General features: G+C 35.6%; 1 protein-coding gene across 2 annotated transcripts in view; it reads left to right on the top strand.

The window, feature by feature from the left end:
* Positions 1-24283, top strand: part of EIF5B (eukaryotic translation initiation factor 5B) — a 66350-nt gene that overhangs the window by 12611 nt on the left and 29456 nt on the right. For both annotated transcript variants that reach the window (XM_082427253.1, XM_082427252.1), the window contains exons 2-9: positions 10499-10624; positions 10728-10812; positions 11483-12155; positions 13573-13790; positions 14199-14349; positions 20175-20270; positions 20764-20853; positions 22449-22523. In XM_082427253.1, coding sequence (XP_082283379.1) covers positions 10499-10624; positions 10728-10812; positions 11483-12155; positions 13573-13790; positions 14199-14349; positions 20175-20270; positions 20764-20853; positions 22449-22523 — 1514 coding nt within the window. The remainder of the gene's footprint in view (positions 1-10498; positions 10625-10727; positions 10813-11482; positions 12156-13572; positions 13791-14198; positions 14350-20174; positions 20271-20763; positions 20854-22448; positions 22524-24283) is intronic.

The following is a 24283-nucleotide window of genomic DNA, read 5'->3' as shown; positions in this document are numbered from 1 at the left end:
GAGAAGTACCCTCTCCTGAGAGTAGTTACCTGCATCAAAATTTTATTAATATTTGTTTGGTTATGCCAGGTGTTACAAAAGGAAATTAGGTGGGAAGAATCCTTTAACAGTATTAAGGACCAGAGTTACTTGTACGGAATACAAAGATTATGAGTTCACTATCTGTGAGTGCTGGAAGTGCTCAATTTAATCAATTAATTTAGAACATAACTTGTGTCCTTAAGGTGTTAATTGAGAATGTTGACTTAGGTTATCAATATTGCTTATATATATATATCTTCAGGCCCAAAACTAAGTATAAACTTACCTCTTATGCAGTTACGAAACCCTAAATACACTTATATCAAACAGTAACAAATATAAAAATTTTTGAAGTTCGAATTTGCAGCATTGATGTGAATGATAGTGTTTTATTGATTCTAAACCAGTGCTTCTCATATTTTAATGTGCGTGTGATTCACCTGTGGGTCTTGTTGAAATGGGGATTTTGATGTAGTAAGTCTTGGGTGGGACCTAAGATTTTGCATTTCTAACAAGGTGATACTAATGCTGCTTATCTTGGAATTATTCTTTTGAGTAGCAGGATCTAAATCACCATTTTATTGTGAAAGTATTGCCTCCTATAATGGACTTCTTTTGAGTTCAGCATGCATATACTAGTAAGAACTCAATTTTTCTAATCTTTTTCAGTATGAACTAATGATTTTCACCTTTGTTTTATAGCACCTTCTCTTGGCTAAAATGTTTAATTTACATATTAAGTCTGCTTCTGATCTTTTTCGTCAATGTGAAACAACTTAGTGGAGGTTTGTAAACAAAAGCTTTGGTTGACATTCTATGACAGTGAACTGTGATAAAGTGTCTATCCGTATGATTCATGGAATGTTCATCTTAAATCTATTATCATATTAAAATTAAAACAAATTAAACAGATAAAAGTTACTGGGGAGAATTTTCAGTCTTCTGAAATTACCCACAACCCTGCGTTTCCCCCTCCTAACCCATCTCACCTGCCCCCTTTGAGGGTACACGCTCTGGTTTGAAAAAGCTGCCCTAAACTGATTTTATAGTTAAACACATTGGAATCCATAAAAATGTGTGAACTTAGATTATGTATATTTGGAGGTCTATAAGATGATGCTTATACTTGCTTTTGTATTCTTACCGCTTCAACTATGAGGTATTTAGAAAGTGGAGAATTAGGCTGAATTTTGTGGAAGGTAATAAGATACATTCTGTTTGCTTGCATTGTACAATGCAGTATGGTTTCACTTCCCTTTTAAAGACGTCAAGACCCAGTTCATAAGGAAATTTTAAGCTCGGAGGGCTTTTTTTTTTTAAAGGCATGATTGGGTACCTCTGAATTTATTAATGGGTTGTGGTGCTTAAGATAGAACTCCATTGAGGGAGTGGGGAGTGAGAACTGTTGGGTTGTGCAAATGGTGAGAGCTAGTGAGGAGCAATGACTGCTGGGCTTTTCCCTCTTTTGTCTTGTTTTTCTTGTTTGTATATGTAACTGTTGTCAAGGAGTGCTGGGTAAGAAGAGATGGAGGTTGGAGGAAAAGAGATGCTAAAAGGCATCTTATGGCGAAGGCAGGACTAGATTTCCCTGTTTCCTTTATTGCTACTGGCACTGCTGGGATAGAGTTAGGAGTAAAGAATGGGATTCCTCCTTATGTTTTTCCTCTTGTTTGCTCTTATTGAGCCTGTTTCAGGGGAGGAGCAGAAACCAAAGTAACGTGAAAAGGGTTAGATATCACCATTTCTTCCCTCAGTACTTAGAGATTATGAAAAAATTTTTTGTTTTTTTTTTGGTCAAGTTGGGGGTGGGGAGAGAAGAAGGACTGGTGTGGTTTCTACTTCTGTAGGCCCTGGTATCCATTAGGAACAGAAAGAAATATGTGAGTGCTTCAGTTATTATTGTATCATAACAGGTCATCCCAAACTTAGTTGTTTAAGACAACAAAAATCATCCTCTGTCTTGGTTCTGAGGCTTGACTGAGCTCAAGATTGGTCTTGCTTGGAGGTTCCATGTGGTTGCAGGTAAATGATGACTGTGATGGAGTCATCTTAAAGGCTACCTCGCTTGCACATCACTCACTTCTGGTGGTTGATAGTCGCTGTTGGTTGGCACGTCAGCTGGAACACCTATCCTTGGCCTCTCTGTGTGGCCTGGACATCCTCATTAGCTTGGCAGTGAATGTCTCAAGAGCCCAGAAGTAGAAGGCCTGGGCTTAGAAACTGTAACATCATTTCTGCCATATATCCTGTTGAGTAAACAGTGACACAGTCTCATATTAAAGGGGAGGGGCATAGACCCCTACCTCTCAGTGTCAGAGAAATTTTGAGCCAGGATATAAGACCTCCTCAGAGGGTAAAAATAAAGAGACATTGGAGAAGAGGGGTTGGTAGGAGAGAATCCTAGGAAGCTTGGAGATTTTGAATCGTGGAATAATTTGGGAAAGGGTTGGATTTCCTATGTTCTTGTAGAACTTAAATCAGACAACTTTTTAGTGGAAAATGTCTGTCATTAATAAATGAAATTTGCCAAGTTCAGAATTGAGAGGAGATTTGCAAACAAGTTAATTTTTCTTTTACTTCTTTACAGTGAACTTTTTTTTGTTATGTATATTTAAAAGGCTTTAGTGTATTGATCTCTAAGTGAAGTGTCTCATTTTTTATTTTTATATATGATTTTTATTTGACTATTCCAAAAAGCCAAGCACCAAAGTTGATCACATGCCTTTTACATACAATTAAGAAATACCATGTTTTTAAAAGATTCCTTCACAGTAACGTCATTTTAGTTACATACTACATTGTGTTAATAAAAATTGAGGTATTATAAAAATATTGTGTTGATTCTTATTTTTATAACTTTAAAAATGGGTAAAATGACTTATATTAGGTATATATAATTTTAACCTTAACTGTTTTCAGTAAACTGATAAATCCATTCTGTAACTTCTCATCCATTTTTATAGTATCCCTAGAAATTTAAATTCTCTTTTGAGGTGTAATTGACACAAAATACACAAAGTTAAAGTGTGGAGTTAATAAGTTTTGATAAATTATACAGTTGTGCTTCTTTCACCTAATCATGATTCTGAATATTTCCATTAACCCAAAAAGTTGCCTCATGACCCTTTGTAGGCAGTCCTTGCTGGCCAAAAATCACTGTAGCTTTTGTGTTTTGTGGCGGGTCACTGTAGTTTTCACTTTTCTAAAAATTTGTATAACTAGAATCATAGGGAATGTAGCCTTTATTGGCTGGCTGGGTTTCACTTAAAATAATCTCTTTTGAGATTCATCCATGTTGGTGTGTGTAACATTAGTTCTTTACTTTTATCATTGAGTAGTATCCTTTTGTGTGGGTAGATGACAATTTGTTTATGAATTATCTGGTAATTGGATATTTAGTGGGTTTTTTTTCCCAGCTTCTTGTGATTATGAATAAAGCTTCTGTGAACATTTGAGTACAAGTCTTTGTGTGGACATATGTTTTCGTTTCTCTTAGGTAAATACCTGGGAGTGGTATTGCTGGGTCATATGGTAAGTGTGTATGTTTAACTTGAAGAAACTGCCAAACTGTCTCTTCCAAAGTGGCTGTGCCAGTTTTGCATTCCCTCTAGAGGTGTGTTCCAGTTGCTCCACATCCTCTCTCAACACTTAGTATGATCAGCCCTTCATTTTAGTCATTCTGGTGGCTGTGTAGTGGCATCTCATTGTGATTTTGTTTACATTTCCTTATTAGTTAGTGATACTGACTATCTTGTCATGTGTTTATTTTCCATCATTGTATCTCATTTGGTTAAGTGTTGAAATCACTTGCCCATTTAAAAATTGTGTTCTTTAATGTTGGGTCACAGAGATTTTTTAATATATTATAGACAAATCTTTCATCAGATATATGTATTGCAAAAATTTTTTTTTCTCAGTATGAGGTTTGCCTTCTCCTTTAAACAGTGTTCAGTTTTGTTAATTAAACTTTTAAGATTATTATAGATTCACACGCAGTTGTAAGAATTAATACAGAGGGATTTGTGTCTTTTATTCGGTTTCCTCTAATGATAACATCTTGTAAAACTGTACAGTATCACAACTTGGATATTGATGCCGATACAGTTCACTGATCGTATTCAGATTTTCCCAGTTTCACTTGCACTAGCACACGTGTATGTTTGTGATTAGTGTTATACAGTATTATCACATGTGCAGATTTGTATATTCACTACCGCAGTCAAAATACAGACCATCATTGCAAGGATCTCTCATGTTGTTCATTTGTAACCATAATCATATCCTTTCTGTGCACCTCCCCTCACTAAACCCTAGTAACCATGAATCTTTTCTATACTTATATGAATTTTTGAAAATAAAAAAATTTATAAGTGGAATCATGTATGTATATAACCTCTGGGAATTGGCTTCTTTCCAGTCAGTCTGATTTTCTTGTGATCCATCCAAGTTGTTGCATGTATCAATAGTTCATTCCATTTTATTGCTGAATAGTATTCCATGGAATGGGGATGAACCACAGTTTATTTAACCATTCACCCATTGTGAAGGACATGTGGGTTGTTTCCAGTTTTTGGCTGTTGCAAATGAAGCTGCTACAAGCATTTGTCTACAAGTTTCTGCATGAGATAAATTTTTTGTTACCCTGGGATAAATGTGCATGAGTGCAATTGCTGAGTCATATGGTAAGTACATTTTTAGTTTTCCAGGAAAATGATAGACTGTTTTCCAGAGTGGCTGTACCAGCTTACATTTTCACTAGCAATGTGTGCGTGATCCAGGTCCTCTTCATCTGCAGCAAACACTGGTTATCATCAGTGTTGTTTGGGGAGAGGACATTCTGATGGTGTAGTGATATCCCATTGTGATTTTAATTTGCATTTCCCAAATGGCTATTGATGTGGAACATCCTTTATTTGCCATCTGTAAATACTCTTTAGTGAAATGTCTTTTCATGCCTTTTGTCCAGTTTCTAATTGGATTGTTTGGGTTTTTACTGATGTGTTTTCAGAGTTCTTTACATAGTCTAGATACTAGTTTTTTTTTTTCAGATACGTAGTTTGCAGATATTTTCTTCCACTTTGTGGCTTGTTTTTTTTAATTCCCTTCATATGGTCTTTTGCACAGCAAATATTCTAAATTTTGATGAAGTCTAGTTTTTTGGGGGGGGGTGGGTTGTACTTTTAATTTCAAATCATAACTCCTTGCTTAGTGCAAAGAACTAATAAGTGGGTTCAACAAGGTTGCAGTATACCAGATCAACATAAAGAATTCAGTCACATTTTTGTATATTAGGAATGAGTATGTAGAAACAGAAATTAAAAATACTACTTCAGATTACTTTAAAAATTAAATACGAATTTTGTGAAAATCGCAAAACACTGGTGAAAGAAATCAAAGATCTAAATAAATGGAGAAATATGGTGTTCATGGATTGGAAAACTCAATAAAGATGTTGGTTTTCTTTAAATTCACATACAGTTAATGCAATTGCTATTAAAATTACAGCAAGACGGACTTCCCTGGTTGCGCAGCGGTTAAGAATCCGCCTGCCAATGCAGGGGACACGGGTTCGAGCCCTGGTCTGGGAAGTTCCCACATGCCGTGGAGCAACTAAGCCCGTGTGCCACAGCTGCTGAGCCCGTGCTCCACAACTACTGAAGCCCGCGCACCTAGAGCCCGTGCTCTGCAACAAGAGAAGCCACGGCAATGAGAAGCCCATGGACCACAACGAAGAGTAGCCCCCGCTCACCGCAGTTAGAGAAAGCCCGTGCACAGCAACAAAGACCCAACGCAGCCAAAAATTAAAAAAAAAAGAATAAAAATTAAAAAAAATTACAGCAAGATTCTTTTTGTGAATTCACACAAGAATATTCTAAAATTCATTTGAAAAGTTTGAAGGAATTAATAATAGATAAAACAATTCTGATAATGAAGAATAAAAGGAATCACTTTGATTTCAAGACTTTTTGTATAGCTACCTTAATCATGACAGTTTATTAGTGTCAGAGGGAAAGACATAAATCAATAGAGCAGAATAGAGGACTTAGAAATAGCCCCATACAAGTATGGCCAAGTGGATTTTGACAAAGGTGCAAAAGCAGTTTTATGTATATAGGATGGATAGTTGAAATGTTGCTGGAGCAGTTGGATAACCATAGGCAAAAGATCAAAATACAAAACATTAAAATACCCAACTTTTGTAATATAACATAGTTAAAAATCTTCAGGACCTATGAGTTGGTGCAGAGTTCTTTTTCATGACACCAAAAGCATAAAGAAAAAAACTTGATAAATGGTACCTCATGAAAATTCAAAATTTTTGCTCTGGTTAAAAAACCCTGTTAAGTGGATGAAAAGACAAGCTACAAATTGGAAGAAAGTATAGGTAAACCACATATCTGACTGATGACTCATATAGAGGGCATATAAAGAGTTCTCAAAACTCAACATTAAAAGAAAATCCAATTAGAAAAGGGTAAAAGATATGAAGACACATTTCACGGAATGTATATGAATGGCAAAGTACACGAAAAAATGTTTAACTTCACTAGCCTTTAAGGAAATGAAAAGGAAGACCTTGATATCACCACACATCTATTAGAACAGCTTAAAGGAAAAGTAGCCATAATGCTAAATACCAGCTGAATGTGGAAAAATACTAAATACTGGATGTGGAAAAAATACACATCTCCATTCATTGTTGGTGTGAATATTAAATGGTGAATCCACTTTAGACAGTAGTTTGGCTGTTTCTTAAAAAAACTACCTATGCAATATTTTTAACATCTTCATTTTAAAAAAATTAATTTTTATTTTTGGCTGCATTGAGTCTTTGTTGCTGCGCACGGGCTTTCTTTAGTTGCGGCGAGCAGGGGCTGCTCTTGGTTGCGGTGCACCGGCTTCTCACTACGGTGGCTTCTCTTGCTGCGGAGCATGGGCTCTAGGCGTGTGGGCTTCAGTAGTTGTGATGTGCGGGCTCTAGAGCGCAGGCTCGGTAGTTGTGGCACACGGGCTTAGTTGCTCCGTGGCATGTGGGATCTTCTCGGACCAGGGATCAAACCCATGTCCCCTGCATTGGCAGGCAGATTTGTAACTACTGCGCCACCAGGGAAGTCCCAATAGCTTCATTTTTTTAAAGGCCATTAAGTTATAACATTTTTTCTGTCCTGATGATGGAGGAATGTGGCCTATGAAAACACTGAGTTGAATACCATAGAAAATTGCCTTTTATTTCTGGAAGTCTGCAGTAAGTTTAGAATAAAGGATTGGGGCTGGAAGGGCAAATATTAGTAAGACTACTGTAGCTTTGATAAAGGGGAAGTGATCTGCAGAAGGATGTACCTACATAAAACTACTCTTACACATCCCTTAAAGGTTTTAAAGCTTTCATTATCAGCGTGACTGGATTGTAGATTTGACTCTTGGTTTACTGAAATCTTTAAGCTGTAGTATGTAATGGGTAGGTAGAAAAGTAGGGCTGAAATGTAGGTAGAGTATAGTTTAAAGTCTCAAGTTAAATAACTGATGTTATGTGTCACTTTCATGTCCTTTTGTAATATAGTTGACATTTTAGGACGTTCTCTTGAATCAGGGGTAGGAAGTTCAGTACACATTGAAAGAACACTTTAGAAACCATGGTAGGTAAAGACTGTTAAGCATGTTGTTATATCATTGATATATTTTGTACCTGTGTCAAATAATTTTCGGAAACTTGATTACTGTATTTCCCATTTTCTAGGAAGTCAGTACAATTTTGGTGTCAGATTTGGGCTTGAGTTCCTGGTATGTAACTTTCTAGCTGGATGCCTTTTATAAAGTATCATCATCTTTAAGCTTAATTTAATAGAGTTGTTATGAGGATTAAGTGACATATAGTATGTCTGGTGATTGGTCAGCACAATGCCTGATGAACAGTAAGCACTCAGAAACTGTTAATATCTATTACTAGCCAGAAGAGCTTTTCAAACTCAGCAGCATACAGATGTAGTCCGATGTTTTGTTATTCTGGAAATGTTTGTTAATGAATACTGTGGCAGTATAGGCAATCACAAACTATTTTGATGAGATGAATATAGTCAGATGAGGGCTGGCAAGTTTTTGGAGGTAAGGTGCCAAGCATCGATCATTAACCACCTTCCCTTGTCACCCTATCTCGGAAGCTGCTGTAGTGTGGAATATTGGCAGAGCTGCCTTTGGAGTTGGTACTGGTTGATCTCATGCTGCTGGGCCGGATGGTTGATGCTGGGCCAGACTTAGGTTTCTGTTACCTGATGAGACCTGAGAATCATCCTTGAGTCTTCCCTCCCCCTTTCTATATACAACCAGTTGGTCATTTGTGTTGCTGATTGATCTCCTTAGTATTTATCTGACTCATATATCTTCATCTTGCCTGCCACTGCTGCAAGTCAGATGTGTGTTTGTCATCCCAATTAGCTAGAAAAGCTTCCTACCTTTTCCTGCTTCCTAACTAGTTGGGATTCTACCCTATCATTTATACCAGAGGTAGCTTTCTAAAATGCAAATTTGATTATGCCAGCAGGGTTACTATCTTTGACTTCGGAATCAGAACTTCCTGGGTTCAAATCCCATCTCTGCCTTGTGTGATCCTGGACAAGTTCTCTGTGCCTCAGTTTCTTCATTTATAAAAAAAGAAAAACCATTCAAATCTGACCTGGAAAGATTGCTAAAAATACACTGCCTAGCTTCCACCCCCAGTTTCTGGTTCCCTAGATCTTGAGTGGGCTCAAGAAATCAATAACCTACAAAAAGCTTCTTAGTTGATTCAGATACCTTTTTATGAGTCCTCCTGAGGCACCATGCATGTTATTACCTTTAGGTTTTTGTGCTCATTGTGTCTGATATATGCACCCTCTTTGCCTGGTTAACTCCTTTTTCTCCTTCAGTAACTTGGGTCTAGGTTTCTCCTTTGCTAGGAAGTGTCTGACTTTCTCATTCTGGATTTGGTGCTTTGGGAAGTCACCACCAGTACAGTGGTTCAGTGTTCTATGATCCCCCTCAAATACACTGTCAAAAATGTAGAACAAAAGCACATTTCAATTCTGGTCACCTATAAAAGCATTAAATTCCTTTAATTCATGGCACTTAGCATTTTGCAATTCCTGGTTTTTTACTCATTTGCTCTCTCTCTCTCTCTTTTTTTTTTTTTTAAACTTTGGGTTTATTTATTTATTTATTTATGGCTGTGTTGGGTCTTCATTTCTGTGCGAGGGCTTTCTCTAGTTGCGGCAAGTGGAGGCCAGTCTTCATCGCGGTGCGCAGGCCTCTCATTATCGTGGCCTCTCTTGTTGCGGAGCACAGGCTCCAGACGCGCAGGCTCAGTAATTGTGGCTCACGGGCCCAGCCGCTCCGCGGCATGTGGGATCTTCCCAGACCAGGGCTCGAACCCGTGTCCCCTGCATTGGCAGGCAGATTCTCAACCACTGCGCCACCAGGGAAGCCCTCTCTCTCTTCTGTGAAGCTCCTTGAGGATAAATTCTGTATTCTCAGTGTCTTGTTACATAATCATTATATTTATCATATTAGGAATTATCTTTACTGAAGTGAAGCATTTTCACAACAAGGCATCCACCAGTGGAGGCCATGTTGCGTGAGGTCTTTGTTTTCTGATTGTATCATTTATTTGAATTCATACACCTTTTCTACTTGTACATCTCAGACCTCCTTTGTTTTCTGTAGGTTTTAACTGGAACTTAGTTTGGTTTATTATTCCAAGTAATATTGGTAGATGGAGAACATTGTGGGATGGAACCAGAAACGAAACCAGGAATGTAAAAGATTGTGAGCAGGTTTGGTTCTGGATTTTGGGGTGTTTTATTTACTGAATCATTCCTGATTTATTTAGATTTGGATGTGTGGTGATGTTTTGCTGAAAGCATTCAAACTTTGTGCATCTTGTTTTCCCTTTGGTAAAATGAGATAATAGACTAGATGAAAGTTCCTTTCAGCTCTAAAATTTTTGCTATTCCAAGTAAAAATGCAAAGGTTTCCAAAGATTTAGGTGTTACTGATAATCAAATAATAAGAATCTTTTTCTCTTTTAACTGCTCTTCATTTTATAAATAATTCTATTCAGACACTCGCAAAAAAAACTTTGGTATCAACAAAAGTGAATTTCCTTTTCTTTTCCTTTCTTTTTTTTTTCTTTTTCTTTTTTAGGGTTACTTGAATACAAGCATGAATTTCCTTTTCTTGATTACCTAGATTTTCTTCCTGGAGCTGTTCATTATAACTCTTTCTGGGTTTGAGTGTAACTCAAACTTTATTGAAGCAGATACGGAGAGGCTTATGAGTAGTTATAACTCAAGGGTTGTCATGAAAAAACTTGCCAAGTGATTTTTCTCAGTGGGCTGCTAATGCATGAAAAAGGCTAAAGTGAAAAAAAAAATTCTCTGTAAGTGAATGTGACAGATTATTTTGCTCTGGAATGACATTTAGGTCTTCTTTGTTTTCATTTAAGTGCCAAGGATGACATTGATCTTGATGCCTTGGCTGCAGAAATAGAAGGAGCTGGTGCTGCCAAGGAACAGGAACCTCAAAAGGCAAAGGGGAAAAAGAAAAAGGAGAAAAAGAAGCAAGATTTTGAGTAAGTATATTTTAAATATATTTGATTTTTATTAGCTTTGGTACTAGATTTACTTATTAAACTAATTCAGTACCTCAAAATATATATTTTAATCCATTTCTAGTGAAGATGATATCCTGAAAGAACTGGAAGAATTATCTTGGGAAGCTCAAGGCATCAAAGCTGACAGAGAAACCGCTACAGCAAAGGTGAAACACAGATTGTTGTTACCTGTTTATGCTTCTTCCTAGCTCCAGTTTTAGGGACTGTTTTTGGAAACTTCTGAGCAACATATATATGTTAGTTTAAAGTTTCCATAAAATTTGATGCCAAAGGGGGAAAACAGTTTTTAGGGAATCAATAATGCATTTTAAAACCTTTCACAGATACAAAGATGCTTTATTTGGAATCTAAAGGTATTTTGTGATATGTTGTCTGTTTATAAAATTGGTACATTTGGAAATATAACATTTCCCAACTCTACCTGCAGTTTTCTATATTATTGATACTTCCTTTCCATCCTTTGAAATTGGATAAGCCTCAGAGTAATGAGAGAGGGATGGATATTTTTTCTTTCAATTTTCCCCATAGGCTTTTTATGCCATTTGAAAAAGGTAGTAAATGTGGACTGGTGATTAGTGTTTGCTTCAGAGCACCTGGATTCTGAAATTTACAGTGAATATGAGATGTGCCTGAGGCCTAGGTTAGCTTCTGTTACTTGCTTGAGTTTTATATTCTTGTAAAAACGACCTTATTTTAAAATTATTTTGATAATTTTTCCATGTGTACTTAACGAAGTACATGACTTTGAGGAGTTTCAATTATTAAAAAAAATAAAGTATAACTCTGTTAATATTTCTAACAATGGAATTTTTTTAGCCAACAGAAAGTAATGAAGATGAATCCACCTCAAAACAAGATAAAAAAAAGAAAGGACAGAAAGGCAAAAAACAAAGTTTTGAAGATAATGATAGTGAAGAACTGGAAGATAAAGATTCAAAATCAAAAAAGACTGCAAAACCCAAAGTGGAAATGGACTCTGGGAGTGATGATGATGATGATTTTAGTAAACTCTCCAAAAAAGCTAAAGGGAAAGCTCAAAAATCAAATAAGAAGCGGGATGGGTCAGAAGAGGATGAGGATAACAGTAAAAGAATTAAAGATTGTATCAGAGTACCTTCTTCTGGTGAAAGTAGTGATGAATCAGATGAATTTTTGCAGTCCAGGAAAGGACAGAAAAAAAATCAGAAAAATAAGCCAGGTCCTAATGTAGAGAGTGGGAATGAAGATGACGACTCCTTCAAAATTAAGACAATGGCTCAAAAGAAGGCAGAAAAGAAAGAGCGTGAGAGAAAAAAGCGGGATGAAGAAAAGGCAAAACTGCGGAAGCTGAAAGAAAAAGAAGAGCTAGAATCTGGTAAAAAGGATCAGAGTAAACCAAAAGAATCTCAAAGGAAATCTGAAGAGGAAGCTGTAAAATCCAAAGTGACTCTTGATTCTGGAGCACCTCCTGCCTCTGAAGAGAAAGGAGATGCTCGCATAGCTGCTGAAGGTTGGTAATAATATCGAGGAAAGGGCAAAAGGCTTGGATTCATAATCAGCCTAAGTTTTGATCATTATGCCCCAAAGTCATTTTGTTGTTTGTCCTTGGTTATAAAGGTACTAAATTGTAAGAAACTTTAAAAAAATTAGGTCTAAGTACTCTTTTAATTGATTTTCATTGTTAAACATTTATGTATGTAGTATAAAATATCTTTCAAATGATTTGTGCACAAACTAGGATTTTTACGGAATTTCACTGTGGAAAACAATTTTTTGCTGCTGATGAAGACTGGAAGTTGCCTAATGAAAAATTTATTCTTCCTTTTGATACCTCAGTGTGAGATAATATCTGAGTTCTTTCCTGTTTTTAAAAACCTAATTCGATCTATGAAATGGAAAAGTAACATGCTGAAATTAGTTAACATCTTTTAACCAATACTGAGGCATGTTTTTGTACTAGAACCAATTAGCAAAAAAGAAGCTTTCTAGTTAAATTTCCCCCTTATTCAGAATGAAAACAAAAATCAAATGATTTATATAATTTTTCTTTAGACTAGAAAACTTTTAATGGGAAAATTGACATAGCTTTTTTTTTTTTTTTAATTATTTAATTTATTTATTTTTTGGCTGTGTTGGGTCTTCGTTTCTGTGCAGGGGCTTTCTCAAGTTGCGGCGAGCAGAGACCACTCTTCATCGCGGTGCGCGGGCCTCTCACTGTCGCGGCCTCTCCCGTTGCGGAGCACAGGCTCCAGACGCGCAGGCTCAGTAGTTGTGGCTCATGGGCCTAGCCGCTCTGTGGCATGTGGGATCTTCCCAGACCGGGGCACGAACCCGTGTCCCCTGCATTGACAGGCAGATTTCTAATCACTGCGCCACCAGGGAAGCCCGACATAGCTTTTTAACCACTCAGATTTTTACTGTCTGGACGTGTTTGAGGAGAACCATCAAGAAAGTAACTTCATAGTCTTTCATTCTTTAGCATAATGCTATAGAGTCCTTGGAATATATTTATATTTTTGTATGTTATTCTTCTAATGTCTATCCCCTTAAGGTAGGCATCATTCTTATCATCCCCATCTTACAGAAGCAAAACTAGCTACAGAATTTAGGAATTCAGACACCATGGATTAAGAAGATACATTAGGTACTGTATATCTTCTCCCTGATGACAGGGTCCTCCTGTCTTCTTGAATCCCTCAGGACAACTCAGAGTAGCACCAGCATTGTAAGCTTCTAAGGAGGCCAACTGGGTTGTTCGGAGCTTTTCTGGTTACTCAAGTGCTCAGGAGGCCTTGATACCCAAAGCCCTTAGCCTGCTGCTGGCATCAGCCCTGGCCCATTATGGTTCCTGCATTCTGGGGTTTGCTTACCATTGCCGTAGGAAACAACTTTTAAAAATATTCTTTGCCTCTCTTCTTTTTTGGTAGATGACAATGAAGGAGACAAAAAGAAAAAAGATAAGAAGAAAAAGAAAGGAGAAAAGGAAGAAAAAGAAAAAGAGAAGAAAAAAGGACCTAGCAAAGCCACAGTTAAGGCTATGCAAGAAGCTCTGGCTAAGCTTAAAGAAGAAGAGGAAAGACAGAAGAGAGAAGAGGAAGAACGGATAAAACGGCTTGAAGAATTGGAAGCCAAGCGTAAAGAAGAGGTATGTCATTGTGAAGTTGCTGACTTTGACTTTGTGTTTTACTTAAATCCGCTTCTCATAAAATATCTCTAGCTTTCTAATTCTAAAAATTTCTTAGTTGCATGGTAATTCAGTTACACTATTGTTCAGATATAAATAATAAGATGAAGAGGTAGAGAAAATCCTACCTTATTTCCTCAGGTACAGACAGGAGTTGCTTGTGCATCATTGCCAACACATAGTCTACTGTCATATGATACTAATTAAGACTCATTATGTACAACATTTAAAGTACTTTCATTTGGAAGCTCCTAACATAATACTTTGCATGTATCTCAAGAGCTTTGTTAGAAATTTGGGTTGTTTATGTTTAAATTTTGTAATTCGTTAAGCTAATACAATTTTTGTCTGATACATATTCTTTTATAGGAAAGATTGGAACAAGAAAAAAGAGAAAGGAAAAAGCAAAAAGAAAAGGAAAGAAAAGAACGCTTGAAAAAAGAAGGGAAACTTTTAACTAAATCCCAGAGAGAAGCCAGAGCCAGAGCCGAAGCTACCCTTAAACTTCTACAAGCTCAGGGTAGGTGGTGTTCTTAATTAACTGAATGCTCTAGAAACTTCTCTCATGCAGTTATATCTCTATAATGGTCAAAAGGAGAATTGAATCAGAAGGAGAATTCTATGAAAATGCTGTGAAAAAGTCCAATAATAATGTAAGGAATAGGTGAGATAATTTCATTATTTAGGGAGATGACGTCTATACTGTGATAAAAATTTGTGTGTAAATGATAGTATGTCTGTAAATGAAAATACAAAGTAGTAAAATGAGTCCCCATGTAGACATCACTCAGTTTCAACAATTATCACCATTTACCATTCTTGTTTTGTCCCCCCTCCACCCAGTTTTTTCCCCTAGAGTATTTTAAAGTGAATTCCAGATGCCATTATTATTTTACTCACATTTTACTTTAGTATGTATCTCTAACAGATAAGGACATTTTACTTTTTAATATAAGTGTAGTATGTATTATTATATTAAGCAAAGTTCCTTGACATCTTGATTTTGTCCATGTCTAGTTTTTTCCACTTATCTCCAAAATGTCTTTTATAATTGATTTGTTCAAATCAGGATCCAGATTAGATTCATGTGTTGTATTTGGTTGATAATGTCTGTCTCTCATTGATACCAGTACCACCCCTATTTTTGGCATGGATTTATTTGTTGAAGATACTGGATTTTTTCCTAGAATTTCTCCTATTCTGGATTTGTCTATTTGCATTCTCCTGGTGTTGGCTAACTTATTTCTCTATACCTTGTAATTTTTTAGATCTAGCAGTTTGGCTACTTCTTAGTGGTGCTTTACCACTTAGTGCGTCACGTGAGGAGGCATGTGATCTGCTTGCCTTCTGGTGATGTCAAGATTGATCAGTGAGTTTAGCTATTGGCAGCCTTGTCCATTAGAAAAGTTCTTCATTGACTTTTCATCTAATAATTTTAATTCCAATTGGTGATCATTGCCTATATCCAGTACTTCGTTAGGAATTGCAGAATTGTGATAGTCTGTCGTTCTTTCTGCATTTATTAGCTAGAATCTTTCTGTAAAGAAAAGCTTTCCCTGAAATACAGTTCATGCAGGAAAACCAGGATATATGCTTAATTCTTTCCCTTTCTTTACTAATTAGCAAAATAATAAATTGGTGTCCCCTTAACCTCCAAAGGTGACCAGTGAATTTAATTTTGTTTTGCATGTATATCACTTTATCTTAATGGAGTTTTATATAATTGATACGTTTTCATCTCCTAAAGTCATTTATGTTTTTGATACTCAAATTATACCATCTTTGGCTAGCAGGAAGTCATTCACGTTGGTCCCTGTGACTTTTTCACTTGACTACAGTATTCTTGGACCTCTTCCTTGCTTTCTAACACCACGAGATATCTCAGGTTCATCTTGCACATTTTCTCCTCTAGACCTTGAAATCAACTGTTTACCCAAGGAACCTTGGTTCCTTTTAGTTCAGAGACCATAATATGAACATTTAATCAATTATGTTTTTGACAAGCAAGATGATTTAAAATAGTGCCTTTGCTCCTTTGAGAAGAATATTTTGCGACCTCTCTTAATGTCCTGTCCCTACATTCCACAGATTTTTATATTATAATAATTTTGGTGCTTACGGTGTAATTAAAGTAAGAGCTACCATCTGTTATGTATTTAATATGTACCTGATGTTACCTTTGACGTTATTTCCTCATAAATATCTTCATTCCCATCATATAGATGAAAAAATGGAGACTCAGAAAACTTTAACAGCTTGTCCAAGGTCCTAGAACTAAGATTTAATTGATCTGTGTGATCAGCTCTTTGTTTTGCATTATATGGTCAGCTGGGAGCAGTAAATGTAGAGAAACACAGTACTTAGATTTCAGAAAGTCTTATTCTCAGTTGGGGATATAGCTTTTTAAAAAACAAAAGTAAAGAACAAATTTGAGTACAACTAGCACCCAAATATCAGATTTGACTGGTGGCTATCTGACAGGCTAGAAGAACTCTTGGAGAAATTGGGATCGGACCACGTAGGGAGTAATTTGCCAATCTCAGAAATGCTGTTTTATGGAGTAGTTTGACTTGTATTTACAAGATTAGATGAAAATTATTTAAAATTGTGAACTTGGCATCAATCTTTAGGACAGGCTTGGAAGAGATGGTCTCTCAAGTGGCATCTCTGGCCCTAGTCTCTTTTCTTATTCTTCATAGTGTTGCCCAGTTTTTGCCCTCTTATGGGTTCCCTATTGTCTGTTAATAAAAATGTCCAAACTTCTTAGCCTGACATTAACGGCCCTCCACAAGTGCATTCATTGAAAAGATACTACATGCTACGTCTCACCGTATCTTTAAAAGCCGCCTTGTTAAGTAAATATTATTTACCACATTCATTACCTAGAATAATATAAAACTTATTCATTGAGCTCAAAAGGTGTTCTTAGAGAGGGTATCTGCAGATATTTTCAGATAATTACGCTGAATTGTGTAGCAGGTTACCTTTTCAGTCTGTTCCATAGCCTTTAGCCTGTAACTACTAAGCATATAGCAAGTACACATTCCCCTAAAAGACACAAACTACCAACATGCAAAGAAATGCATAACCTGGGTAGTCCTATATCTATTTAAAAAATATACTGCTATATCTATTTACATTTTATCTAAGTTAAAAAAAATTTTCCAACAAAGAAAACTCCAGGCCTCTATGATTTCACTTGGGAATTCTAACAAATATTTAGGGAAGAAATATTGCTAGTTATGAACATTATCTTCCAGAACTACCCAACTCATTTTATGAGGACAGCATGCCCTTATATCATAGTGAGACAAAGACTTTACGAGAAAGGAAAACTGTAGACCAATATCCCTCATGAACAAAGATGCAGAATTTTTCCACAAAATATTAGCAATTTGATTCCAGCAATACAATTGACCCTTGTACAATCTAGGGGTTAGGGGCAACTCCCCATGCAGGCACAAACCTGTGTATAATTTTCTAGTCGGCCCTCTGTATCCACGGTTCCGCATCCACATATTGAACCAGCAGTGGATCTTCTAGTACTATAATACATATTTAGTGAAAAAAAATCTGAGTATAAGTATCTGTGTAGTTAAAACCTGTGTTATTCAAGGGTCAACTATATAAATATTTATGTTTATGTGCGTATATTTATGTATATTTATATTTAGGGATAATCTATTATGACCAAGTGGGTTTTATCCTGGTAATGCAGGGTTGGTTCAGTATTTAAAAATCAATAAATAGTTCACCATATTAATAGACAAAAGAAGAAAATCTACATGATCATCTCAATAGATGGAGAAGAATCATTTGACAAAATTCACCATTTATATATAATAAAAATTCACAAACTGAGAATAGAAGGGAACTTCCTTCCCTGATATAAGACATTTACAAAAAACATACAACAATTTGCAGTTACTGGTGAATGACTGAATACTAATAAACACTAATATTGTGATTAAGGCAAGGATATCCACTCTCATCACAATCATTCCACATTGCACTGGAATGTCCTAACTCAGGCAATTAGGCAAAAAGAGAAATAAAGGCATGCAGACTGGAAGGAAGAAGTAAACCTGTCTATTCACAGATGACAATTGTCTACATAGAAAATCCCATGGAATCTACCCCCCACAAAATCCTACAGCTTAATAAGTGAGGTTAACAAGATTATAGATAAGGCTAGTATGCAAATACCAACTGTATTTCTATATGCTTGCAATTAACAGTAAAAATAAAAAATTAATGGTACCATTTACAGTATCCCCCCATAAAAGTAATTGAAACACTTAGTATTTGTGGAATCTATATGCTGAAAACTATAAAACACTGACGAAAATAATCAAAGACCTGTGTAAATGGAGAGATGTTGCATTCATGGATTGGAAGATTTGATGTTGTTAAGATACCAGTTCTCCTAAACTGATTTGTAGATTCAGTACAATCTCAATCAAAATTGCAGCAGAATATTTTGTGGATATCTATAAGCTATTTCTAAAATGTGTATGAAAAGATAAAGGAGTTAGAATGGCCAAAGTATTTTTGAAAAAGAACAAACCTTGGAGGACTCACAATATCCGATTTCAAGACTAACTGTAAAAACAGTAATCAGTACAGTGTGATACTGGCAAAAGGATAGACAAATAGATCAATAGAACGGAATAGAGTCTATGTATGGTCAGGGTTTTTTTTCTGTCATAGGAAAAGACAATTCAGTAGATAAAAATATGATGTTTGCAACAGGTGATAGTGGAACAATTAGACATTTATTGTGTAAAAAAAAAAAACCTCAAAACAAAAAAACTTAGTCCTAAATCTCAATCGTTATATAAAATTTAACTCAAAATGGATTGTAGATCTACATATAAAATATACAACTAAAAAACTTTTAGAGGAAAACATAGGAGAAAATCTTTGTGAGTTTGTGTTAGGCAGGGAGTGCTTAGTTACAACTTCAAAAGCATAATCCATAAAAGGAAAAAAATATAAAATTGAGGAAATCCAGTTAAAAACTTTTGCTGTGTAAAAGACACCATTGAGAGAATTCAAAGACAGTACCTGAAAGTCACACGTGATAACTGTGTGTGTGTGTGTGTGTGTGTGTGTGTGTGTGTATAAAAATATATATAAAGATAACTCGAAACTCAACAATGAGAAAAACAATCCTATTTAAAAATGGGCAAAAGTTTGAAGAGACACTTCACCAAGAAACTATTCAATATAAGCACATGGGAAGAATGCTCGACATCATTAGGGAAATTCAAATTAAGACCACTATGGGATATCACTACACATTTATTAGAATATGTAAATTTAAAAGAACCCAGCATCTGTCTTTACCAAATGCTGGTAAGAGCAGTTGGAACTCTCATATATTACTGGTGGGAATGCGGAATTGTAAAGCCACTTTAGAAAACAGTTGGCAGTTTCTTACAAATTTAAATACAGTTGACCCTTGAACGACACGGGTTTGAACTGTGTGGGTTTACTTATAGGTGGATTTTTTTCCAATAATAAATACTACAGTAACTACATGATTTGTGATTGGTTGAATCCGAGGATGTGGAACCATGAATATGGAGGAAACATGTATACAGAGGGCTGACTATAAGGTATATGCAGATTTTCGGCTGCGAGGAGAGTTGGCAGCCCTGACCCCCATGTTGTTCAAGAGTCAACTGTACATATTTATCTTAATGTCCCATCATTCCCACTCCACAGTATTTACCCCAGAGAAATGTTCACAGAAAAATCTGCATGCAAATGTTCCTAACAGCTTTATTCATAATTGTCAAAAACTAGAACTCAAATGTCCTTCAGCTGTCTGTCGAATCAAGGAACTGTGGTACATCCATACAATGGAATACTATTCGGCAATAAAAAGAAATGAAGTACTGGTACATATAGCAACGAGGATGACTCAGATCCATTATGATGATAGCCAGACTGTAAAGTTTTATTTCTGTGACTTTCTGGAAAGAGCACATGTTTTGGGTTGGAGAACAGATCAGTAGCTGCCAGGGGCATAAGGATGTGAATAGGGTTTAACTTCCCAGAGCAGCACAGGGTGATGGAACTGTTCTGCATCTTCATTATGATGGTGGTTATGTAACTACATGCATTTGTCAAAAGTCAGAGAACTGGACACCAAAAAAATGGAATTTAAACGTATATAAATTTTAAAATACCTTACATTAAAAAAGAGGGTTTTCTATGAATGTTCGTTTATATTTTAGGGTATGTATCTCTGAGGTGAATAAAATGTTATCTTCTTAAGTAGTATTTCTTAGGTGACAAGTAGTATAAACCCTGAAATTTTCCATTTTTATCCCTCAGGTGTTGAAGTGCCATCAAAAGACTCTTTGCCAAAGAAAAGGCCAATTTATGAAGATAAAAAGAAGAAAAAAACACCACAGCAGCTGGAAAATAAAGGTTTGCATACAAAATAGCCTGTGATTTAGAAACAATTTTGTTTGCCTTTTCCCCCATAACCTGCAAGACAGAAGTCTTAAAAAGAAATGAACAAATCAGAATTGTAACTGAAACTTACTTCCTATACCTTGTTTCTTGTTATTATCATTCTCAACTGATTCAAATGACAGGTTAGTGGGAAAGTGCTTTTGTTTGAAGAATCTGGATCCTATGCTATGAATAACTGTTTTTAACTCTGAAAAGCACAACTATCATTCTTATGTTTTCTGTTTCCTTCTCAACCTTCTGTAATTTTACATTCTATTCTTGAGCAGAAAGAAAAACTAGTTTCCTGTTTAAAAAAACAACAACGCATAGCTGATATTTAAATGTTTTCTAAACTTGCTAAAGAATTTAGGTTGTACTACTGGTTTTTATTCAGTACTTAACAGAGTATCCTAACAAATTATGCACTGAAAAGTATTGTTAACTTGGTTTCTGTTCCTGTTTTCAGTATGTGAACCAATGGAATTAAGTGCTGCTGTAGAAGTTGTGGAACAAGGAGTACCTGAAAAAGAAGAGACACCACCTCCTGTTGAACCAGGTCAGTAGTGTTGACTAATTAATTCCTATTAAATATCACTGATGTGTCATAAGTTGTCTTGGTTATCGTTAGTTTGGGGAAACCAAATGTCTGGCAAGATGACCTTCTTCATAGTTCTTTCTTTTCTCTAAATCATTTCATTTCCACTGAAAAAAGTGTAGAGGTGAGACTTGAATCACTTTTGTTCTTTACAGTAGTGTTGGTAAAATGTTTTGTAGAGAGGATAGAGAGAGGTATTTGGATTTTCTCTTTTCTTTTGGATGTTTTTATTTATGGGTCAAAATTCTTAAGCGGTACCAAGAAGAACTAAAGTTCTTTATTTAATCCTTTGGAAGCAAATTGGAAGCATTTTTAATTAGAACTTTCATTAAGAGTCATAAAAATTGGCATTTTAAAATCTTCAGAGGTCAGCTTCTCTTTACTAAATTAGTAAGGGGATTCAACTTACTCATTTTGTATGTGTGTTTTGAGATTGGAGAAAATCTCTGGATTTTTTTTTTCTTTAAGATAAACATTGTTCTAATTCATGAGATAGCTGTTGCTAGGAGAGCCAGAGGCTGGCTAAATGTATGTTTCATAAAATCAGGAGAATCTCCAGTGTTTAAAGACAGGAATGGGAGCAGCTTTAGAGAATGTTAAGACTGACCCACGCTGGTGAAAGGTGTTACTGATCCTATTCTTCTTCCCCTCTTATTCTCAATATAAAAAGGATCATTTTCCTGGGCACACCTCAGCTTAACAGGATGAGATTAGAGAAATTCACATTGATAGACTTAACATCAGTTCCCTATTTTAGGTGATATTTGTAGCACTAGAAAGAATTGCTAATTTAGGAGGAGTTAGGGGTATGTGTTTCTGACTCATTTCCTCCTCAAGAAGGCGTATCCAAACTTGTTGGCAAATAGTAATTATGACAGGGAAACAAATACTACAGTGTCCCAATCTCATCTTCCTTTCATTTGAGAATAATTTTGCTTGATTAGATTTCAGTAAAAAGAGTAATTTTTGTTAATGAGTGTTTAAAGTCTATAAATTCAAAATTATCTCTTTCTGGCTATTTTTTGGGTTGTAAGCACAACGTACTGTTCTTATTTTCAACTGGAATAGAAGTGTAGATTTGTACCTCCAACTATGTAATTTAAGTTGTATTTATATATATTTGTAGAGGTTAAAGCAAAATAAACAGTACATTCTTACGTATAAAGTATAGGTTGAAGATCAGAAAGAAGATATATGTGAAATTTCTTTTATCCTCAAGAACTGAATGCCATCATTTACCCTTTTCAAGATCTAAAGGAACATTTCAATGAGTTGCCAATATTTTAATTACCTCAGATATGAAATGTGCGTTAAGTTTAATATAGTGTATTCAAAACACGAGGAAATTGTGAAGCATTTAGTAATAGTAGAGGATTTAACATGCTAGATATATTGAAAACTAGTTCCAAAGGTAATGAAATTGTGTACGTACTTTTTGCATAACTAAAACATTTCTTTTTTTATGTCAGGATAATTTTCTACATAATTTTTTTTTCTAAAAGCAATCTTATGTGTCTAGATATATTCTGTGTCTTTAATGGAAATTTTATTTACAGAAGAGGAAGAAGAAACTGAGGATGCTGGATTAGATGATTGGGAAGCTATGGCTAGTGATGAGGAGAGAGAAACAGGTGAGTAGCTCATAAGCACACACTGATAAGTCCAGTGGTTATTGGAGGTGTGTATATATTTAAAGAAATAGTCTCCCGATGATGAACGCTGTATGAACATTCCTGGGGACAGAGACCAGTCTTGCTCTCTCCATTGCCATGGTTCCTAAGTCCTCATATGGGTCCTGATTTTATTAATAAATGGTTTTTCAGAAAGTCATTTGTAAGATAGTTGCCTAGGCTTTAGAATACATTTTTTCCCAGAGTGATAATGTTAAAAATGGGGATAAGTTATTAAAGCTAACCTACCAAAAAAACCTCTTGAACTTAAAAGGTAATACAAAGATAATACAAATGAATAGTTTAGTTCCTAATCACTATGAATAAAAAGTGTTTTTGTCATTTCTTCCTGTCTTTTTTAAGGGTTAATTTGCTGGCTTTTTGCTAACTTTTTGAAATGAATATTTGGCTCTGTTTTTTCAGTCGTTTTTCAAAACTACATATTTTTCTTTAAGCCTGGCTTTAGCCAAATTCTGTAAGGTCTGATATGTTGATATTTTAAAATCTCTATTTTGATATATTAACTTTTACCTGTGATTTATTTAGAAGTATATATATATTTTTTAAACATGAGAGATTTTCTATATATATATTTTTTAACTTATTTATTTATTTATTTTTGGCTGTGTTGGGTCTTCGTTTCTGTGCGAGGGCTTTCTCTAGTTGCGGCGAGCGGGGGCCACTCTTCATCGCGGTGCGTGGGCCTCTCACTATCGCGGCCTCTCTTGTTGCGGAGCACAGGCTCCAGACGCGCAGGCTCAGTAGTTGTGGCTCACGGGCCTAGTTGCTCCACGGCATGTGGGATCTTCCCAGACCAGGGCTCGAACCCGTGTCCCCTGCATTGGCAGGCAGATTCTCAACCACTGTGCCACCAGGGAAGCCCCAGAAGTATATTTCTTAATTTATGAAAGTGAGGACTTTACGTATCTTTGTTACTTCATTGTGATCAGAAAAATACATGGTTCTATCCTTTGAAATATGTTGACTTAACCAACCATTTGTTGGGTTGTAAATTATTATAAATGTTTCATATGTGATTGGAGAGAGTTTATATTCTGCATTCGTTGGGTGACTTGTTACCTATATTTAGTTAAGTTTGCTGATCATTTTGTTCACCTCTTATGTTCTGTTCTGAGTTTTTTTTTCTGGTGTGCTTTTTCTCTCTCTCACTGAGAGTTGTGTGTTCAAATCTCCCATCGTACTTGTAGATTGTCTATTTCTCCATGAGTTATATTAATTTTTGCTTTACATATTTTGGTGCTATATTATTAGATGAATGTAATCTTATATCTTTCTGATGAATTAACTGTTTTATCGTTTTATTTCTAGCGATGTCTTTTGCCTTAAAGTCTACCTTATCTGATATTAATAGCTATACCAGCTTTAATTTACATGATCTTCTGTCTTTATTACACTTTCTATATCCTTAAACAGCATATAGTTGAGGTTTTAAATCTAGTTTGTCAATTTTTATATTTTACCTAGAGTACTTAGCCCATTACATCTAACATTTGATAGAGTTAATAAAGTATATTGACTTTATATTTATCATCTTATTAAGTTCTTCTTATTTGTTCTGTTTCTTTTTCTCTCCTTTCTAACCATCTTTTGGATTATTTGAATTTTTTTCTCCTTTCATGAGCTTGGAAGTTTTGTAATTTTCTGCTTACTTTTAGTGGTTACTCTAGAGAGTTTTAACGTGGATCTTTTTTTTTTTTTTT

The sequence above is a fragment of the Balaenoptera physalus genome (assembly GCF_965194825.1).
Source record: "Balaenoptera physalus genome assembly, chromosome: 15".
NCBI classification, from domain to species: domain Eukaryota; kingdom Metazoa; phylum Chordata; class Mammalia; order Artiodactyla; family Balaenopteridae; genus Balaenoptera; species Balaenoptera physalus.
The sequence above is the reverse complement of the archived record's forward strand: the minus strand, read 5'-3'. Positions and strand labels throughout refer to the sequence as shown.